Raw genomic sequence first — 21,809 nt, 5'->3', positions numbered from 1 at the left:
TCAGAAAATTAAAACTTTAATTAAAATCTCTTATCTATATGCTATTATTTTGATTAATTATTTCTATTTATTTGTTCTCTATATGTTTTTCTATTTTAATTTAAATTAAAAACGTAAAGTTAAGTTAAAATTTAAAATCATTCTTCTTACTAATTAAATTAATTCAATTTCATTATTATTTCATTATTAATGCAATTCAATTATAATTATAGTATAAATATCCTGAATTCAAAATTGCAGTAATTAGTTTATACATTATAATGAGCTTAATTTCGATCTTTAAGTTATTTTTGCTTTAAGTAATGTAAGTTGAGCTAAGCTCATCTAATTTCCACAAAAGATTTATAATAGTAAATGCCGGAAACCTGTTTAAATTAAATGTGATTGAGGTAGTGGTTATAGTAGCTACTTTACAACTTTAAAAAGTTATTTTGCTATATATCTCAGAAATTATTATCATCTGTAATGTGATAATAAAAATTATTGAAATTCTTTGAATCCTTGTGATGGTTGCCATATGCGACTTCTATTCTTAAAATAGAATATCTTAGAATCTATTTAAGGTACAGTACAAAAAAATTTTGTATAAATAAATATGTATGGTGATATGGCAACTATTTTCGGTGAAAAATGTTGAGATATCATGAGCGCTTACGATAGCTGTCATACAACTTGAAAAGTTATTTCGTGGCATTCTCTCAAAAATGATTAGAGCTATAATATAGAAATTTCGTGCAAACAAGTATATTAAATGGGGGCTGTTATATGCGATAGCATTAGTTGAATACAACTCTTCAGTCGTACGGGTATCACAGAGTTGACAGAGTCAACTTTATCTATTCTCGTTTTTTTTTTTTTTCTAAATTTTAAAATTCATTTTATTTTGCCTAACTTTAGGCTTTATATTAAAACCGAAAGAATATTTAAATTTTTAATATTTATTTAAACAAAAACAAAAAAAAAAATAAACTATTAAAATGCAATATGACAAATAAACATTGTTAAACATAAAAACATGATATACAAATAAATACCCTAAACAAACAACAAACAAAAATTCGGTAAGTAAATAGACATATGCATATATATACATAAATATACATATATTTATATATATATAGTATAATATATGTATATGAATATAATATGTATATAGTTATATATGTTATATTATATGTATATATTATGTATAATATATTATATGTATATATAATAAAACTTTACACAAAAAGCTTAAAAAACAAGAGAAAAAAAAAACATTTTTTTTTTCCGTATGATGTCATTATTGTTGTGAATGCCTGCTTGTGCTTGTGACTGATGTTTGTTTTTTTTTTTATAAATAACTTTACCATTACTTATCAAAAACAAAAAAAAAAAAAAAACAAAAAGAACTTATGTTTATCGATATAATTATGAAGGATAATAACAAAAAAATTATGTTCATATATATTTTTGTACCGTTGTGATTGATGTGAGATAATAATTGGATATTTAATCTTTATATAATATACACACATTATTTATTTATATAATGCAAACTTATACTTAAATATTTAACTTTTATTTTCTAATAATTTTTATTTTGTTTCTTTTTGTTTTTTTTTTTTTTGGAAAAATTATCCTTAAACACAATATCCTTACGAAATAATTTTTTTGAATTAAAATTATAAAAAAAAAAATAATAATAAATTGGCCGAATTATTTTGAAAACACAAAATAAAACAAAAAAAACTAAAAATTATATTATGAAAAAAAAAAAATTATTTCCTATGAAAAAAAAAATTAAAAAAAAACTAAAAACAAAATATTATTTAAGTTATCATGTAGGATATGAAAATTTTACTGTGACTTTATAAGATTTTGTAGAAAATTAATTTTTTAATTTTAAGTTAAATTTGAAAACAAATAGGCAAATTAGAAAAATTCAATCTTTTAAATTATTATCTTAAATAATCATACTAAATTATAAGTACAATTTCTTTTTATATAGTATTAAGGTATAAAATATATTTTTTTTGTTATTTTAATCCTTAAAAAACCGATAACAAAGAAAAAATAAAAAAACAAGTTGATTTTGTATTGAATTGAAAAAAAAAATTAATTAAAAACAGCTTTTGTCAATTTATACTTAAAAAAATAAATAATTTAGGACTGAAAAACTGCTACGTAGCATTCTTTAATATTTTTGTAATATTGTAATTAAAAAAAATATTTTATAATTAAAATATATTTGAATTTTTTTTTTCTTTTTTTTTTTTTTTTTTGTTTTTACATTCCTCCTTTTTATAATATATATATATATATTTATCCTTGCTTATACAAAATCATATAATTAACTATACCTTACAAATAAAAACAAACTAAAAATTACAAAAAAAAAAAAAAAAATACAAAAATTCCAGATGGAAAGAGACGATGCTATTGCTGAAACAGAAATACTAAAGGATAAATTAGATAAATCATTGTATGCAACACAAAAACTTATTGATGAAAAGGATACATCAAATAAAGAATTTGAAAAAATGCTTGAAAAATATGATCGCTGCCAGAATGAAATATATCGCCTTCAATCACGCTGTGATACTGCCGAAGCAGATCGTTCACGTCTTGAAGTTGAAGCTGAACGATCATCTCATGCAGCTACAAAAGCAAGAGAAGATCTAAGAAAATTACAAGAAGAATCTGGACGTTTACAAGAGGCATGTGATAGAGCTGCCTTACAATTAACTAGATCAAAAGAATTAGAAGAGAAAGCACGTGAAGAATTAGATTTATTACGTGAACGTTATGATAAGATATCATCAGATTATCGTAAATTAAGTGGTGATAAGGAACATTTCTCAGAAGAATTGGAACGTGTTCAATATGAATTAGATCGGGCACATAATGCAAATACAAAATCAAATGCTGCATTAGATGCTGCACAAGAAGAAGCTGCCCATTATAAGGTTGAATTAGAGAAAATGCGTGAAAGATATGATAAAAGTCAAAGTGAAATTAGACGTTTACAAGATACTGAAACATATGGCAGAGAGATACGTCGCCTTAAAGATGAAAATGAAAAGGTACGTGAACGTTTGGATAGAACAGTTATGGAAATGGAAACAATACGTGGTAAAGCTGAACATGATGCTGAACAATTTGAAAAACAAAAAGATAAATTCCATCAACGCGAAATTGAAATACAAAATTATGAATCAAAATTACATGAGGCAACCTTACAACTTGAATTGGCCAAACAAGAAACCGCCAAAGTTATTGCTGGACAGGAAAAACAACGCAATGAACTTGAGCGAGCTCATATTGAATGCGAAAAAGTTCGTGATAAACATGAGAAATTGCTTAAGGAAGTGGATAGGCTTCGTGAGCAGGTCAAAGAACACTCTGCTATCGGTATTAAACCAGCGGCTAGTCCGGGTGCCGGTCTCGACAAACCTAGTGATAGCAAAGAGATCGACCGTTTACGCGATCGTTTAGAAAAGGCATTACAAATGCGAGATGCAACCGAATTAGAAGCTGGCCGATTAGCAAAGGAACTGGAGAAAGCCCAAATGCATTTGACAAAGCAACAGGAAGCAAACGAATCGACACGTGTCGAATTCGAAAAAATGGCTGCCGAATTGACCCGTTTACACGAACGCCTTGAAAGAGCAGAAAGCGAAAAGGAACAATTACGTCAAATTGCTGCCAGTAAGGGCAACGGCGGTGGAGCAACACCAGCTCAAGTGGCACAATTCGAAAAAATTGTAATTAAATTAGAGTCAGATTGCAAACAATTACAACACGAACGTGATCAACTTATCTCGCAACTAGAAAAAAGTCAAGATATGTTGATGAACTTCCAAAAAGAATTGAATGCAGCTGAACAAGAATTACAAAGATTACGTGAAGAAAACCGCCGATTGCGAAACGGACAACCAGCTCAACAACCTTCACAAGAAACACAGCGTTTACAACAAGAAATTCAAGTTCTCAAGCAGCGATTACAAGAAGCTGGAAATGGAGGCCCAAGACCCGAAGAGCTTGAACAATGGCGAAAGGTCATTGAATCTGAGAAAAATAGAGCCGATCAAGCTGAGAAAGCTGCAGCAGAACTACTTAAGAGAGTGCAGGTAAACAAAATTAATTTTTTATTTATTGCAATCTTTTTTTAATCACCATGCCTTTAGACCATGGAGAAACAAATTCAGCAACAAGTTACACAAATGCAAACAATGCAAAAACAAATTCAACAAGCCCAACAACAAACCACTGCTCAAGGTCAAGAAGTTAACAAAGATATTGAAAAACTTCGCGTTGAACTACAAAATGCAGTTACAGAGAGGGATCGATTCCAAAATCAACTTGAACTTTTGGTTCAAGAACTTGAAAAGAGTCAGGTAAACTAAATTGTTTGGAATTATTAACGCAATAAATTGTGAAAAAATACTTACATTTCTTCTATATACATATTTTTACATTATATTTTAGCTTGATCTTTCTGAAGCTACAAATAAACTTCAAGCCTCAACTCAACAACAACAGCAATTACAACAACAATTGCAACAACTGCAACAAGCCCAAGCTCAAGGTCAAGCTGCTGTTGATGATGTACAACGCCAACAATTAGAAGCCCAAATGAAACAGATTGAAGAAGCTCATAAACAAATTGAAGCTCAGGCTAAATCAATTGAAGGACAGGCCAAGACTATTGAAAGCGAGCGTAAGCTGCTTGAAGATCAAAGAAAGTCTATTGAAGCTAAACGCAAAGAATTGGATGAAAAGGAAGCCAAATTAACTGATTTCAATCAGCAACTAAATGTTAGAAAAGAACAAATGGATCAATTAGAACAACAAATGCAACAAGCTGGAGGAACAGCGGCTGCAGCTGGAGAGCTTAATAAACAATTAGTTGATTTACAAAATCAATATCAAGCGTTAGTTTCGCTAAATTTAAATAAAATTCGAAAATTTATGTGAAAATGTTTTTTTTCTATTTCAGAGTCGTAAAAGAATTAAATGAACACAAGGAAAATTTGCAAAAAGCTCAAACCGAAACAGAAAGACTTTTACAATTGGTTGCAATGTCTCAGGAAGAACAAAATGCGAAGGAAAAGGATATCAAAGATTTGCAACAGTACGTACATATAAAAATTGTTTTAATATTTTTAATTAATATTCTTGTAAAACCTTTTTCTTGTAATATTAAAAATTTCAGAGCCTTAAAGAATGCTCAAGCCAAATTGAAGCAAGCCCAACAACAGCAACAGCAAGATGTAAGAACATTTTTAATATATTTTCAAAACATAGGTATTCATTAATTTAATATGCTTGTTTTAACTATTTTAGGCTGGACCCGCTGGCTTCCTCAAGAGCTTCTTCTAAATTTATACCAATTCTAATTTAATAATGTTATTAAATTTTCTGTAGATATTCATTATAGTAGTTATTTAAAGAAATATAAAAAGAAAAATGAGAAATAAATTGTCAAAGAAGAAGAACACCTGCAATACAATAAAAAGGAAAACAGAAAATATTAATTGAATAACAACTAAAAATCAGAATGGTGCAAATTTCTTAAAAATTAGACTAAAAAAAAAATTTAAACCAGACATACTAGAATATTGCCAATAATATCGAATTGGAACCGTTTTAATTGCTGCATTAATTACGATATTTGAAAATTTAACAATTCCTATATTAATCAATTTGTTATTAAATTTTTGAAAGCTATAGAAAAACACTTCCCAAATAATTTGGTAAGTCTGTAATTGCTTTATTATACTCTAGATTGTTCTAAATATATTCAACATTATATGTGTAATCAAAATTTTAATTAAATATTAAAAACACTTACTTATCGGTTTCCTTCCAAAATTATTCCTCTTCAATGTTAAATGCTCTTTTTGAAAATTTTATAATAAATTCTTTTTATTAAGAAATTTTACAGAAATTTATATTGTTCACTTATGTGATTATGTGTTCATCTTTTTCCATTCCAAAATTCATTATTTTTGCTATTCAATTTATGATAAAATAATATTCACTTAAAATTCTAAAATAAAAAAAAGTAAATTGATTTTAAATTTGAATTCTTATACATTATTTTTAGGGTTGATTCAATATATTAAATTCAATTATAATAATAACACTATCAAAATTTATTCATGAATTTTATCTGAGTATTTTTTTTAACGCAAAATCCATGTACAATATTTGATTTTAAACCCATTAATAATATAATACATAAACCACATAAATAATTATTTATAATTTGATTATAAACCACATATACAATTATACTAAAAACTAAAAATAATTCATCGGTATTCTATTTTATTTTTAGCTTTCAAGATTATTTTCAAAGATAAAAATTAGCTTCAAAAAATAATAATATGAAATAATCGAAAAAATATAATTTAGTTTGTTAACTACAAAAACAAAACATAACAGATAGATCTATGTATACCAACAGAATGTTGATCATCATTATCATAATAAAAGGTGCAATCATGCATGGAAATAAACCCAAATTCTAAAAAGCAAAAAATAAATCAATATTAATTTTTTGTATATAGAAATAAATAATTAATATAAATAAAAAAATAATTAACAAGAAAATTGAAATGACGATAAAGAAGCACAAAAATTGTAAATGATTATTATATCAATATACTATTATAAAAATTAAAATATTTTTTTGAGAATTACTCTAAATTTTAAGGTAAATATAACAATAATAATTTGTTAATTTTCTATTTTAAATTTTAACTTTAAAAATTATCTCAAAACTAATTTGTCTTAAATTATATAAATTTTATTTGATTTTAAAAATTATTTCTATTCAAATTATATTAGTAAATTAAATCTTTTAAACATATGTTGTTTTTTTTTATATTTTTTAGCAATGTTCAAAAACATTTCTACCTTTTTGATTTTAATACACTTGGATAAGGAATCATAAAATTTTAGAATTATTTGGCTGGGAGTGAACAATCTATAAATAGAATATGAAGCTTTATTAAAAAAAAAAATAAACATTACCATTACACATTATAAATATATTTGCAATAAAAATTTGTTAAATTAAAATATGCTGGAAAATTAAAAAAAAAAATAAAATATAGAAAATGATGATTGAAGAAAAAACAAAGCACTGATTAACACAAAATAATTTTCGATCATTACATTATGTACATACGTTATACATATTATTATATACAACAAAAAATTTTATTAATTACCTAGTAAAAAAAGTAATTTCTTTTGTTTTTAGTTTTTTTATTGTATCAAAAATCTACAATTTCAATTTATTCTCCAATTTCAATTATTCTTATCCAACATTTCTATTTTTTTTTTTTATTTAATGTCTTATATTCCCTAAATATGGAATTGAATAGTTTCTTCAATATTTTATTTAAATAAATACATATATTATTTTTTTTTCGTATTATTTGTTCTTTTAATTTAGTAAATACTTGATTTTGTATTTGTGTAAAATTTAAGTAAAAAAAAAAATCAAATAAAAAAAATCAGATAAAATATATTTAGATAAAAATAAAAATTAATTAACATAAAAATTAAATATTATGTATAAAATTATAGAAAAACTTATAGATGAAATGTAATTAAATATTTAAATTTATTATTTTAATCGTAGCTTAATTTTAAAAAAGTAAATTGAAATTGAAAAGCAAGAAAAAGAGACAAAATATTTTGAAAAAAAATTAAAGAAAATTACAATAGTAATTAAACTATATTATAAATATAAATATATAAAAAAAAATTTAAATCACTGCCAGTAATCGCATGAACAACAAAAAAAAAAAAATTATAAATAAAAAACAAAAAAACAAGTAACAACACTGCTATTCATTTGAATTGCTATTTTGTGCAGTATAATCTAGCAGATTTCATAAAATTAAATCAGATTTAAAAATTAAAAACAAATCTAATTCTACTTTATTTTATAAAATTTTTTTAAATTTTTTTCTTACTGTTTTTGATTTTATTGTATCTTTTGTTATCAGTAACAAAAGAAATGATAGAAAATTGTTCAATACCAACGCAGTGTGTTTTATTTATTAATTTCTTAATTAATATTATTTTAATTACATTTCTTTTCAAAAATAATTTTATTCACAAAATAAATGTTTAAACAATCAATAAATATTTAAAAACAAAACAAACAAAAATGTTACAAATTTATATATAATATAAAAAAAAAAAAAACAAATCATATCATTTGCATATTAACTTTAAAAAACAGAAGTATAAAAAGAATGTTTTAGATGGAAAAGTGAAAAATTAGAGAAAAATTTTATATTAATAAAATAAATAATAAAACAAAATGTATAGTTAAATATTTTATTAAATTAAAAAAAAAAACAAAACAAAACAAATGCAATATCTTTAGATCAAATAACAAAATTTTTTTCATATACAATGTATGTATATAATTTAAATTTCTTAAAAAAGAATTTAAATATTTAAAATTATTTTAAAATATAATAATTTTTACCAATAAAATATTTAATATTAGTAAATAAAATATTATTTGTTCTTTTATCTGCTCGTTATAAAAAAAAAACTGAATAGTTTTTTAATAAAAATACTAAATTTGTATTTTTTATTCAAATTATTTTATCATGTTTTTATACATCTTCAAAAACAAAAATATCCTTATTTAATTTTAACAAATCAAAACAATAAATTATTTTAAATATTGGAGTAACTAATTGATTAATTTAGTAGTTTTTAATTATTTAAAAGAACATTCAATTTTCCCAATTTAATTTCGTTATTTAAACGAATATTATCAAAAATAACCTTCAGTATATATACGAGCAATTATTTAATTTATTTCATTGAGATATTTTACCTTATCAAAGCTATTACAAAAAATTTTAAAGTTACAATTTCTTATTTACACCATATTTATATAAAGTTTTTAAAAACAAATACCAAAAAAAAAAAACAAACTACAAAAATATATACATACATACTAAATATATTTGAAATTAAAATAAAAATACAAAAATTTGTATATATAAAATATAATAGAACAAATAAATATGAAAAAATATTAAAAGTATAAACAATTGGTAATGAAAGTGTTTAGATAGTAAGTGTGATACAAAAAAAAAATACATAGTATAAATATTATACAATTACAAGAAAAAAAAAAAAACATAATATATGATACCTAAATTCTAATGTTTTACTAAATTATAAAAAAAAGCATTATATTCTTATTAAAAAGCAAATGTTTTGGCAGCCATTTAAATATATGAAAAATCAATCTATAATAAAATAATACAATAATAGTTAGAATAAACACAAAACTGTCAAAAAAAATTATAAAATTTCTTTTGTTAATTTTGCCTATTCGTCTATATATATTTTCAAGCAAAAATTAGAAACATTAATCAAAATAACAAAATTAAAACACAATCTCCTCACAAAAACAAAACAAAAAAAAAAAAAAACACTATAAAATAAATCAACACGTAACAAAATAAAATTCAATTCTAAAAAACAAAAAAATATAAACTTATACATTAAGTAAAGAAAAAATTTTATTCACCGATACATACAAAAACTTAAAATACATATAAATAATAATTAAAAAAAAAATATAATTTTATTTTTATTTACAATATAAATGCTACAAATATGTTATTGAAATAATAAATAAATCATAATGTATTTATTATTAAAATACAAAAAAGATATAATATAAATAATCTGTATAATATGCATGGTACAATAACAAGATAATAAAATATGAAACTACAAAAAATTATATAAGAATTTCAAAATAAATAATAAAACTAAAATTAAAAAGGCAAAAACCTAACTTCAAATTCAAAACAAAATTTTTAAATAATGCTTAATCTTGAAAATAAAGATCCTTGAATATAAAATCACAAGAATACATTAATGCATAGATAGTTGAAAATGAGAAAACGAGTAAAGAGAATGAGTATAATTAAAGAAAAATTTTAATTATCGGGAAATTGGAAAACATTTATATAATTACATATAATACATATAACATGCTTTTAATTTATACAAAGAAAAACTATACATAATTATTTTATTTTATTCTAAATAAAATTAATTTCGAACTAATTTCAATTTACATACTGGAGGCATACACACTTCAAAATTTACTAATTATATAAAAAATCCCTTAAGCACTTATACTCTAACATATTTTTACAACAAAAATCACATTAAATTATAATTTTAAAAGTTAATGGCAATTGCAATATTACAAAATTGAATTTGACATCATGTCTCTGCAATAATACAAAACAGAATTAAATTTAAATTTATAGTAATCTATGTTGCATTTAGATTTTTGCAAAAATATTTACAATTATTCTTAATTCAAAACGTTAAAACTTAATAAATTTTCTGTAACATACAATTTATAAAACTATAATTTTTCCAAAAAATTATAAAAAAAAGTTATACATTATATGCTTACATTATAATTTTTTCTTGTTCAATAACTATAAATTTAATTTTAGACTTCTTCTATAACTACAAATTTGATTTTAAAAAAATTTCTAACCTTATCTAAGGCATAATTTATACGCAAAATTTTTAAATTAAAATTAAAAAATAAATTTATTATAAATTTTTTTTTTTTTAATTTATTTCATAAAACAATGTCGGCATGATTGTGGATATAGTTTGGTATAGATTTGTTTTTTTTGTCTTCAATTAATTATTTCTCTTTATACCAATTTGGTATAATTAGCCGTTATAAATTTTATTATTATATTTTAAATAAATTAAATTATATATTAATAAATACTATTTCTATATACTCAGCCTCCAAACTTAAATAATGAAAAATAGTAATAAATTAAAAAAAAGTAATAAATTTTCAAATTCATCGATATTAATGTGGCAATATTATAAAATATATTGACTTAAATTTATATATTATTACATAAAATTTACATAATTTCTTTGTAGACAATAAAATATATTAATGTATAAAAAAAAAAAAAAAACAAAATGATAGTATATACTAAATATATTACTTATATAAATAATGAAACCAATTTTATTAAATTAAAAAATATTCTGAAAAATTCTAATTAATATTTTTTTTTTCAATTCAATTTTTTTCTTCAATTTTCTTCAAATATTTTTTTTTCTGCAATTCAATTTCTTCTTTTTCAATTTAAATAAAATTTTTTTTATTAGTTCTTTTTATAATTGTAATATTGAAATTATAATATTACAACAATAGTTTCATTGTCATATATAACGTTCAGTTTTAAACATTTTATTTAAACGCAATAATAAAATAATTACGATTCGAATGTTATACCCTACCAACTGATATATAGCTTTTATATTATTAAAATTGCCACTTGTGATATTGAAACTATTTATTTATAATAAAATTTACAAAGTTCGTATATAGTTTCACTGTGATATCATATTTTATAAAAGCTATTCAAATATTAAAAAAAAACAATGTTTTATCAAAATTATAAAGAATCGTATCAATATATATATTAAAATTTGAACAAGCGTTTAAAGTAAAAAACTAGTTTTTTTTCTGCCGCGAATTCGCTGCCATATTTGCGTTATAAATATAATTGGTTTTTGAAACTAAAACTTTTATTAAAAAAATAACAAAGAAAAAAATGATATTTCTAAAAATTTCTTTTAAAATCTGCCGTATTTATTATTAATATTTTATTGTTTATTAAAAAAAAAAACAATTCAATTTATATTATATACAAAACTAATAAAAAGTAAAAACATATATTTATATTATATTTATCAAAATAAAAATTTAAAAGATGAAAAAAAAAACATGTTATTTAGATAGAAAAAGTTTTTAAATATACCTTAACTTATAAAATTCACAATATATAATATGATCCAGTCCCTTTTTACAATATATTTAAAATATAATAATAAAAAAAAAGTTTAATGAAAATGTATACATTTAAAAAAAATTATTATAAAAAAATACACTATATTTGAAAGATTAAAAACAAATTATACGTGAATGTTATATTGAATTAAAATATAACAAAAAAAAAATATACATATATAACAACATTATGCATATACATATAAGTATATAGTATAAACTTTAAAAATTTTTTTCAAAAAATAAATTAAAATGAATTTAAAAACAAACAGAAAAAAAATTTAAATAGAATAAAGTTTTGCGTTTGAATAAAAATACTATAATTAAATAAGCAATAATAATATTAAAAAAGTTCAATATATATATGCATATAACAAATATGTATATATGTGATTCTATTACTATAAATGTAAATTTTTTAAAATAACATACATAATATTATATTAAATAAATTTAATCCTAAATCATGCTGAAATTATTTATTAATTCTCTTTAAAGTTCTTATCACTTTTCACACTCTATATAAATATAAATTATAATACTCGTCTTTTTTTCTTAAAATATTTTTACCGAAATTACATAATTATTATAGAAATTTGAAGTAAATTTCACTGGAAATAAACAACTAATTCAATGCTTATATATTTAGTGAATATTATTCAAATTGAATCATAATCAAAATATATTTTGCCTATATATAATTTCCAATTTCTTGACAAACTAAGGCCCTTAGTTATAAATTTTTATTATTTATTGATAATACAATCAGAATCAACCTTATATAAAAAAAATATATTTTATTTGTGATTTTTTGATTCAATTTTAAATTTTGATTCAATTAAGATTTTAATTGAATGATTTTCAAAAATGATAAAATTGTCACAACTATATTACTTAAAGTTTCCAGTGAAAAATTTCAATTTCTCATATTGATTAAAAAACAAATAAGGAAAACTAAAATCCAAAAAAAAAAAAAATCAAACAAACAATCACATACCGACATATTAATTGTAAATAAAATATAAATTATATAAAACATGACAAAACAAACTAAAACTTTTACACTATACTCTCATCAATTATGTTTGAAAACAATCAAGTTATACGTGATTAAAATAATTAATTTTTTTAAATAAAAAATTATGTAAAAAAAAATGAAACTAAAAAAAAAAAGAATCCATTTCCCACCTTTAAATTCATTTCAAAATATACAAAAAGAAAAAAAAAAAGCTATAACGTCTACTATCCAAAGTAGAACAAAAAAAAAAAAGAAATAAAAACAAAACCACGAATATAAAAAAAACCGGGAGAAAATATTAAAAAAATAAAAAAATGTATAAAATTGTATATTTACTCGTTTACTATATTAATAATATATTTATATTAAAATAGAAAAAATTAATTATTATTAACTTTAATAAAAAATTAAAAAAAAAATAACATTCAAATAAAAATAATAATTGGTTAATTATAGTTAAATAATTGATTAAATAAATAACTTTAAATATATAAATAAAAATAAAACTTTGTACACAAAATAAAAGAAAAATTTAGAAAATCGTAACAAATTTAAATTAAATAACAATTGTATGACCAATATCATATAGGACACAAAAAAAAAATTTAAAAACAAATGAATTAAATAAAAAAAAAATATTATAATTGAATAATCGTATATGTACATATATGTTTAAATACATGATCTGTATAATTTCAAAATATTGTAATAAGTTATATAACAAATGCTATAAATTTAAATTAAAAATTAATTTTATTTATTATGTAAATTAATACAATATGTATGGGCGTGAAATGTTAACATAATGCATGCTTGTTATAGAATAAACCACAATAAATATCATATAATACTTTATATAAACTATATATATACATAAACTTATTTAAGTGTATATATATTTATGTTATATATATATACTTATTGAATAAATAAAACAAAATTAATTAATATTATAAAGAGTTTTGAGGTACAGCTCCTAGTTAAAAAAAAAATTCTTAAATAAATTATGTATTGTAAAAAGATTATATTAACATTAAATATATAATACAATTATAGTATATGTATAATGAAAAACTAAATTGAATATATAAGAAAAAAAAAAACGCTCTTCACTTTAACTTAAAATTAAAAGAAAACGTATTAAGGCTTTAATATTAACTACAAATATGAATATATATATATATATGTGTATATACATATATACTTAATATATTACATATTTAAATTCTTAAATTAACAAAATATTTTTAGAATTAAAAATAAAAACATTTCAGTTACTTTAGATCAATGTACATTCATTTCTATATTAAAAATTCATTATTTCTCGATGTTTCTATATTACATATAAAACTATTTAATTAAAATGTAAAATAACTTTCATATAAAATTTTATTTCATTCAAGAACTCTATATATTATTCATACTTCAAGTAATTTCTTCAAAAATAACAAACATACAAAAAAAAAACAAAAAAAAAAATACTTAAATTAGAAAAAAAAAGGAAATTATGTATTTCAATTATAGCCTTACCATAAAAATCTTTTTTATTTCACTTAAATCTTTTACGAAAAATAAAGATATGATCTTTCTCCCTCTTTTAGAGAAATAGTTAGGTAACCTACCTACCCCTAATTATCCATGAATCCCTTTTAATTGCAGAAACAGCTTTTCTGTCTACTACTCGAGCAGTTCTTTTAAAATGGAAATTTCTTATTGAAAACAGATAGCATACCACTCAAAATTATATATTCTAGTGCATCTATTATTTCTTTTCCTTGATAAAACTAAAAATATTAAAAATTACCGAGTTAGCTATTATTGTTATTTTTCATATTATACATAAAACAATAAATAATTAAAAATAAATATCCTTCATTTTAAGATATCAATAATAATAGTTTTGATTTATAATAAAAAGAGAAAAAAAAATACTTATAGTTAAATGTATATTTATTATTAAATAATATAAAAAAATTAAAATATATAATTATTTGTAATTTTATTTGTTATTGAATACAAAAAGGAAAAAATATAATTGTAAGAAAAAGAATAATTAAAAAAACAAAAAAAAAAAAAAAAATAAACATTGACAAAAATGTTAAACTTTGCAAATATAATAACAAAAAAAAATAATAATTATAATAAAAACAACAAAATTAAATACAAAAAAAAAGGTTTAGATTAAATTATTATTACATTAGAAAATAAATATTACATAATTATATCAAATATAATAAAGCATAAGAAAAACAACAATTAAATAAAAACAAAAATTACAAATGAATTGAAACTACATTATATGGTTATATTTATATACATACTGTCTAAAAATTTAAAATAATTTTTATTTATAAATACAATACTTATTACGTACATATATATTCTTTAAAATATTGAAACTTCTTGTTACTTTGCATATTTAATTAAATTATTCTGAATCCTTCGCATTAACTAATTGTAAGCAGAATTTTCGATCTATACCTCATATGTCTAACATTTATCAAGGTAGACATCTACAAGTATTATAAGTGTGCAACTTCCAAAAGTAACATTCATTAATTTGATTCCTAATCTAATAATTTAGAATGTTGATTAATCTTATTTTATAGTAACACTTAAATTTCGAAAAAGTTTTAACAAGTAAACATAACAAGTTTTTCGGGAGTTTTTTTGTACAGTATGTAAATACATATACATAATACTTATGCACGTATATCTATGATCCCATTAAAGTTTGCTGTTATATTCACTAATACAATTCCGAGAAGACACTAAAATACTTATTAAAAGAAATATTAAATACTACATACTTACATATTTTTTTCTGTATTTTTTTCTAAGTGCATAAATTGGTCGTACTTCAATAACTGGGTAGGTAGCCTACATACCTATCTAGTTCTACTGATTTCCTTCTTATTTTAAATATTTTGGAACCTCTATATAAATATTCTGCTTATAAATTTCATTTTGTTTAATTTCTGCAAAAAAATTGCTAATAAATTATCAAACACAAATGCAAAACATAATGTGGAGTAAACTAACAAAAGCACTGGGATATTGGTAAGCGTTTCCCGCTTAAAAACAATATCCATATACATAATATTATGTAAATATACATTTGTGTTATCCAAAACCCGTAAACAATTTTAAACAGTACATTAAACACAGTATGTTTATATAACCATAATGTTAAAAATTACATACATACTATAACACTAAAATTAAAAACGTTCTATTTTTTATTATATTTAGACTTAAATTAATTTTCATTTTATCTTTAAATTTAATTTTATTAAAAAAGTTATTGAAACTATTAATTGTTAATTTTTTATATTGTTATTCTGTTCGAAACAAAAAAAAAAGGCAAAAGAAAAAAAAACAAATGTTTTTTTTTTGGAATTATAAAAAAATTTAAGAGTTGACAGAACTAAAATCAAAAATAATCTTTTGACAAAAATGCATATATGGACAAAAAAATAATATTACTAAACATATTATTATAAAACAAAAAGTAAAATTAAAACTGAAAATAATTAAAATTTGATTAAATTTACATTAAAGTACTCAAAAGCAAGGAAAAAAAAACTTAACAAAACATAAAAATTTCTTATAAGTGTCAATATTATGTCAAGTTGAAAAAAACTGCCTATAAAAAATTTAAACTTGAAGAAAAAAAATAATTCAAATAAAAAAAAATAAAAAAATTGATTAATATTACTTACAGTCGTTTTATTTTCAAAAATTTATTAAAAACTTTTGCTGTTTCATTTTTTTTGGAACCTCAATTGAATCAATTCCAATGGCGATTTTACTTTACTGTTTTTTAATCGTTTTCAGTTTCTAGATGGTTTCTAGTTCAAAAATGTACGTTTAATATGACACGGGTGGTTTTACACAAACTAGCACTAAGAGTTTGGTAAGCGTTCGTATAATTTGTTTGATAGATAAAATATAACAGTGCCACCTTAAACTCTGATTACTAATTCTCTTTAAACTTTTTATTCTTCTTAGGCAACGTTTATATGTCAATCAAAGATTGACAATCATTATTAAGATTGATGAAGATTGATGAGAATTTACGCTTATATTGCAATCAATCTTTGTCAATTTTTCTATATGTCCTTTAAATTTAAAAATTTAAAAAAATGCCACTCACCTATCAAAATAATGACAAATCGCAAAAAAGAAAAAACATTAAGGCAGCTGATTATATGTTTACGCCATTATTTATTTTATTGCTGTCAAAAAATGATTGACGAAAATAGAAGCACTTTTTTTTTTTTTTCGTCGATCAAAATTTAGACAAAATTGATTGATTGATGGAGTTTACATGATCAATCATAAATAAAACATAACCCAACCTTCATTCTGATTGCTAAATTAATTCTCATTAATCTTTTTATTATTCTTATTTAGCTTGCACAGCTTATTCTGATCAAACAATGTTTTTTTAATGCACATAGTGTTGTTGGTAACATTTAATGAAGAATTGCTACAATTTACAAATATTAAAAGAAAGCTTTTTATTTTGCTGCGCCAAAAGTTTTTTCGCCATACTGTTTTAACTTTAAATTTATTAAATTTAATTTACATTCAGGAAGCTTCCTTTTTTGAGCTCAGAGGTTGAATCCGATCAAGTATCGAGTTGTTTTGAGTTGTTGGAGTGAGTGCTTATCAGATGGAAAAACAAATTTTAATTTTAATTTATATTTAAAAACGCAACAACATAATAGAGTTAATTCTGTTTTTTATTTAATTTTGAAATTAAAAATGTCAAAATAGTATGAACAGAGTAAGGATAGAGTCAAATAGTATGAACACAGAGTGCGGAACCTGAGCCATGCTCTGATAAAAAAAAAGAACGAAATGAAAACGAATCTACTTTTTGACAAATTAAAGTTTGCTGTTGGGTGAAAAAAGAAAAAAGTCCTAAATAAAAATGCGTCTAATAAACAAAACTACCAAACAAACCAAATTTTCTTACCTGATTAATTTCAACATTTTATTTAGGGTTTAATTCACAATATACCCTAAAATTAAATTACGTACTCTCTGTTTTTAAAATATTGACTGTAAATAGCATGATGAAACAGTGTACAAGAAAGGTATCGAAATGTATCGAATCCAAAGGAATATATCAAATTCTAAAAAAAGCATCCCTCAAGTTTGTATGTTTTGACAGACAGAAGAATCAAGATTAGCAAATAACAAATTTGGAGAGTTATTTTAAAATTGCACTTTTATTTTGTGCAACACCACATAGAAAAATTTTGAAAGTTCATTAAAAAAAAATTTTTTTCTCCATCGAATTCGAAAGTATTTAGCTTTATTTTTGTAAATATTTTTTATGGCATTCAATAAACATTTTTTGATCAAATAAATAATTTTTATTTCTAAGTTTGAAAAGCAAATTGACATAAATGGAAGTTGTTTTTTCTTAAGATAAATATACAAGTTTTTTTTTACGGAAAAAAATGATAATTCGATTAAAAAATGAATTTGTTCAACACGTTATTCGGAAAAATTTCTAACTTTTTAAAGAATCTAACAAATCGTTCGTAGTATTTCAAACTATTTCAGATGGCATATTATTTTTTGAAAAAAGAGAACAAATTTGACATTTTGACATTTTTATTAAATGGTTTTGAAAAAAAACCTTGTGTATTTCCAATTTTTTAAATCAAATTTTCGAAAAAAAATAAATTCTTCGAAGTTTGTTTTATCTTGAAGAATGAAAATGTAATTCACATATAGAAAAACACACATATTTTTTCCAAAAATTTTTAAAGAACTCAATCATAAAATTCCGTGCAAATTTTATATTTGTCAAAACAAAACAATCAATAAAGTTGCAAATGTCATTTCTTCCTATAAGTAGGACACTCGATTGGCCCATACTTATACTCGCATTGTATGTATTTGGTCTCAGCGGACAAAGGCTTCCTGACGGTTGCGCTACAGTGTGAACATATCAAAGTTTCAAAATAATTTAATTTTTTTGGCATTTTGAGTGAAAAAACTGACAACCTACTTAAAACCTTGTTACATAAGTTCAATTTCATTTTGATTTGCAAAATATACATTATTTAATTAAAGGCTTTTAATGGAAAAATAGGCTTAATGGTTTTTCTGACCGTTAACCTAGACGTCAACTTAAGTAAACGTCACTGCTGACTAATAAAAATAATTCTTTTTGACGTAAGTAATGTTTACGTAAGATGGCGCGTGGAACGTTAAGTTGAATTAATAAGTTGACAATATTCTAGGTTGCAGGGACGGCGTTATTTGACTTTGACGTTTAGTTATTTTTTATTGTATTCAAAAAAAAAAAAAGAGAAAATATTGTGGTGTTGATTTTTCCATAAATAAATAATATAAAGTTTTTTCAATAAATAATATAAATTAAAAAATATACCAATAATTAGGTAACGAACACATTATTGATAAAATGGATTATAAAAAATCGCCAACTCGCAGACAAAAACGACAGAAAATTGAAGAGGTGAAAATTGGTTGTAAATTTTATTGATGATTATCGACGTACTTGTATTTTTATATATATGCATACCAAAATTGAATACGATTTAAATATAAAACAATTTTTTTGGAATTTTTAAGTAAATTTTATTTTTATTTTAGTCATATTGGGATTGCAGCGTATGTACATATCGAAATACAGCAGAGGCTTTTAAGTGTTTGATGTGCGATGTTCGAAAAGGTAAGAGGGCACCGACCTTATAATAGATTTTATTTTTTTTTCTTTTTCGTTTTTTGAAATTATGTGATCTCTTATATAGTGTAAGAAAAGCCTAAGTGAAATTTCAATAATTGAAAATATTTTTGCATAAGATTTTTGGTTCTGTTTTCGTTAACTCATATGATCATATTTTATATATGTACCAACATACATAAATAAAGAAAATAAGATTTGTTAATTTACATCCACACTTATAAAAAAAAAAGATTTTTGAGTTTTTGAAAAGAACAAAAACGGACGTAAAAAATAATATTGGTAAAATAATTTCGATTTACTAAACAATTTTTGTTTCATATAAAAAAAGAATGAAGTTCACAATAAGGTTTATGATTTTTATTTATTAATTAATTTGGACGCTGTCATTAAGAATGAGGAATACAATCGAAAAGCAAGTAATTTAAAATCCTTTTTAAGAATTCAAGTGTACAACGGAAAATTCTTTAATGGAAATTTATATAAAATTTTTAATGAATATTTTACAACAAAATAAAAAATATTTTTGTTTTTTGTATATGATATTATTTTAATAAATTTAAAATATTTTAAGGTACATCTACAAGAAAACCTCGACTTAATTCAGCTCTTGTAGCACAACAATCAGCTACATTACCAGCAACATCTGGCAGTACACCAAATGGTACTTTACCATCTGGTCATAGTAAATCATCATCATCATCAAGTTCTTCAAAATTATCATCTTCATCGTCATCTTCGTCTAGGCATAATAATAAATCAAAACATAAAAAATATCCTGCCCGTTTAAAAAATGTTGATCGTTCAACAGCACAAACACGTGAAGTAACAGTCAATTCAGTTACGGTTGTCATCACAGAATATAAACCGAAAACTATGGTTAATAGAAGGGAATCAAGTGAACAAAGTTTCAGTGAAAGTAATGATTCTAGAAGTTAAGTATAATCATAAAAATATTATTAAAATGCAAAAAAGAGCAAAGTGATTTCCAAAAATTATTCTTTACAAAAAAAAAAAAAAACAAAGTAAAAATTAATTTTTATAATATTTTCTTTTGAGAAGAAAAACAAAACAAAAAAAAAAAGAAACAAAGTAGAAACAAACAAATTAAAAATATAATTAACTATTTATGAAGAAAGGGAAGAAAATTTAATTAAGAGTCATTTAATACAAAAAGGATATTTTGTGTTAACTAACTTGCATTGATACATATGTATATTATTGTTTCTTCATATAAATAACAATATGTATATAAAACACGTTATATACACTGAAAATATAATAATATGTACATTTAATACATATTAGTGTATTTTTTATATATGCATATATCATGTGTATAAATTTTTAAATAAAATTTGGAAAATTTTTTTTTTTATTCTGTTGATAATTTAGGTAATTTTATAATTTTTTTTTTGTAAATTTATTTTAGAAAATTTAGTGCATTGATGCTGATATTATTTATTAAATAAGTCTTTTTTTTTTCTAATTATAAGATCTTAAATATAGTTTTCAGAAAAAAAAATTGTTTAATTTAAAATAAACTTCACCTTTTTCATTATTCTTTTATATCCGATATTTTGTTAAATCGTGTTAAGCAAATCGAATATGGTTTAAGATTCTTAAATCGAATTGTTTGAACTGTTTATTGATGAAATTAAAATGTAAAAGTTATAAATAAATTTAAGAATAATTTTATTTAAATGAATGTAATAATATTGACAATGGTATAATTATGTATATAAAATAAATATATATATATATGAATTTAATATATTATATAATTTTTTGTGTTGTGTATATAATTTTTAAATATGAGCGAAAGGGATTTTACTTTTGTAAAATGATAAGATGTAAAAATGTAATTATTTAATTGTATTTTGTATAGTACATTGTTTAAGATTTTGGCAGCTAAATAATTTATATTCTTTTTATAAAAAGAAAAAAAAAAATTAAAAATTTGTCTATTAAAACTACTCAAATGTTGACACAAAATTATGTTGATTTAATTATTATTTGTGGTATAAAATAAAAAAAAAAACGAATATAGGTTATAAAAAATTTATTATTTTCAATTTTAAAAACATTTGGATAAATTAAAATTTTTTTTTTTTTGTAACTCAAAATTATATTTTCTCAGTATTAAACAAATTGTAGCATGAAATTTTGTT

The 21,809-nt window shown here is 21.4% G+C and overlaps 2 protein-coding genes across 9 annotated transcripts in view; both read left to right on the top strand.

Annotated features, from left to right (window-relative positions):
• LOC129611210 (trichohyalin-like) overlaps positions 1-13,178 on the top strand; it is a 112,354-nt gene extending 99,176 nt beyond the window's left edge. For all 8 annotated transcript variants that reach the window (XM_055524205.1, XM_055524204.1, XM_055524208.1 and 5 more), the window contains 8 exons: positions 2,403-4,112; positions 4,170-4,379; positions 4,471-4,916; positions 4,982-5,116; positions 5,198-5,255; positions 5,329-5,738; positions 6,326-6,703; positions 6,885-13,178. In XM_055524205.1, coding sequence (XP_055380180.1) covers positions 2,403-4,112; positions 4,170-4,379; positions 4,471-4,916; positions 4,982-5,116; positions 5,198-5,255; positions 5,329-5,364 — 2,595 coding nt within the window. In that variant the 3' untranslated portion in view covers positions 5,365-5,738; positions 6,326-6,703; positions 6,885-13,178. The remainder of the gene's footprint in view (positions 1-2,402; positions 4,113-4,169; positions 4,380-4,470; positions 4,917-4,981; positions 5,117-5,197; positions 5,256-5,328; positions 5,739-6,325; positions 6,704-6,884) is intronic.
• A 6,063-nt stretch (positions 13,179-19,241) lies between these two features.
• On the top strand, positions 19,242-21,234 carry LOC129611119 (YY1-associated factor 2). Its single transcript, XM_055524073.1, has 3 exons — positions 19,242-19,410; positions 19,548-19,626; positions 20,213-21,234. The coding sequence occupies exons 1-3, from the start codon at positions 19,357-19,359 to the stop codon at positions 20,575-20,577; spliced, it is 498 nt and encodes a 165-aa protein (XP_055380048.1). The 5' UTR covers positions 19,242-19,356; the 3' UTR covers positions 20,578-21,234.
• The last annotated feature ends 575 nt before the right edge of the window (positions 21,235-21,809 follow it).

Source organism: Condylostylus longicornis, unplaced genomic scaffold (assembly GCF_029603195.1).
Source record: "Condylostylus longicornis isolate FDR11 unplaced genomic scaffold, ASM2960319v2 ptg000048l, whole genome shotgun sequence".
NCBI classification, from domain to species: Eukaryota; Metazoa; Arthropoda; class Insecta; order Diptera; family Dolichopodidae; genus Condylostylus; species Condylostylus longicornis.
Note: the sequence above shows the minus strand (reverse complement) of the source record. Positions and strands in the feature narration are given on the sequence as shown.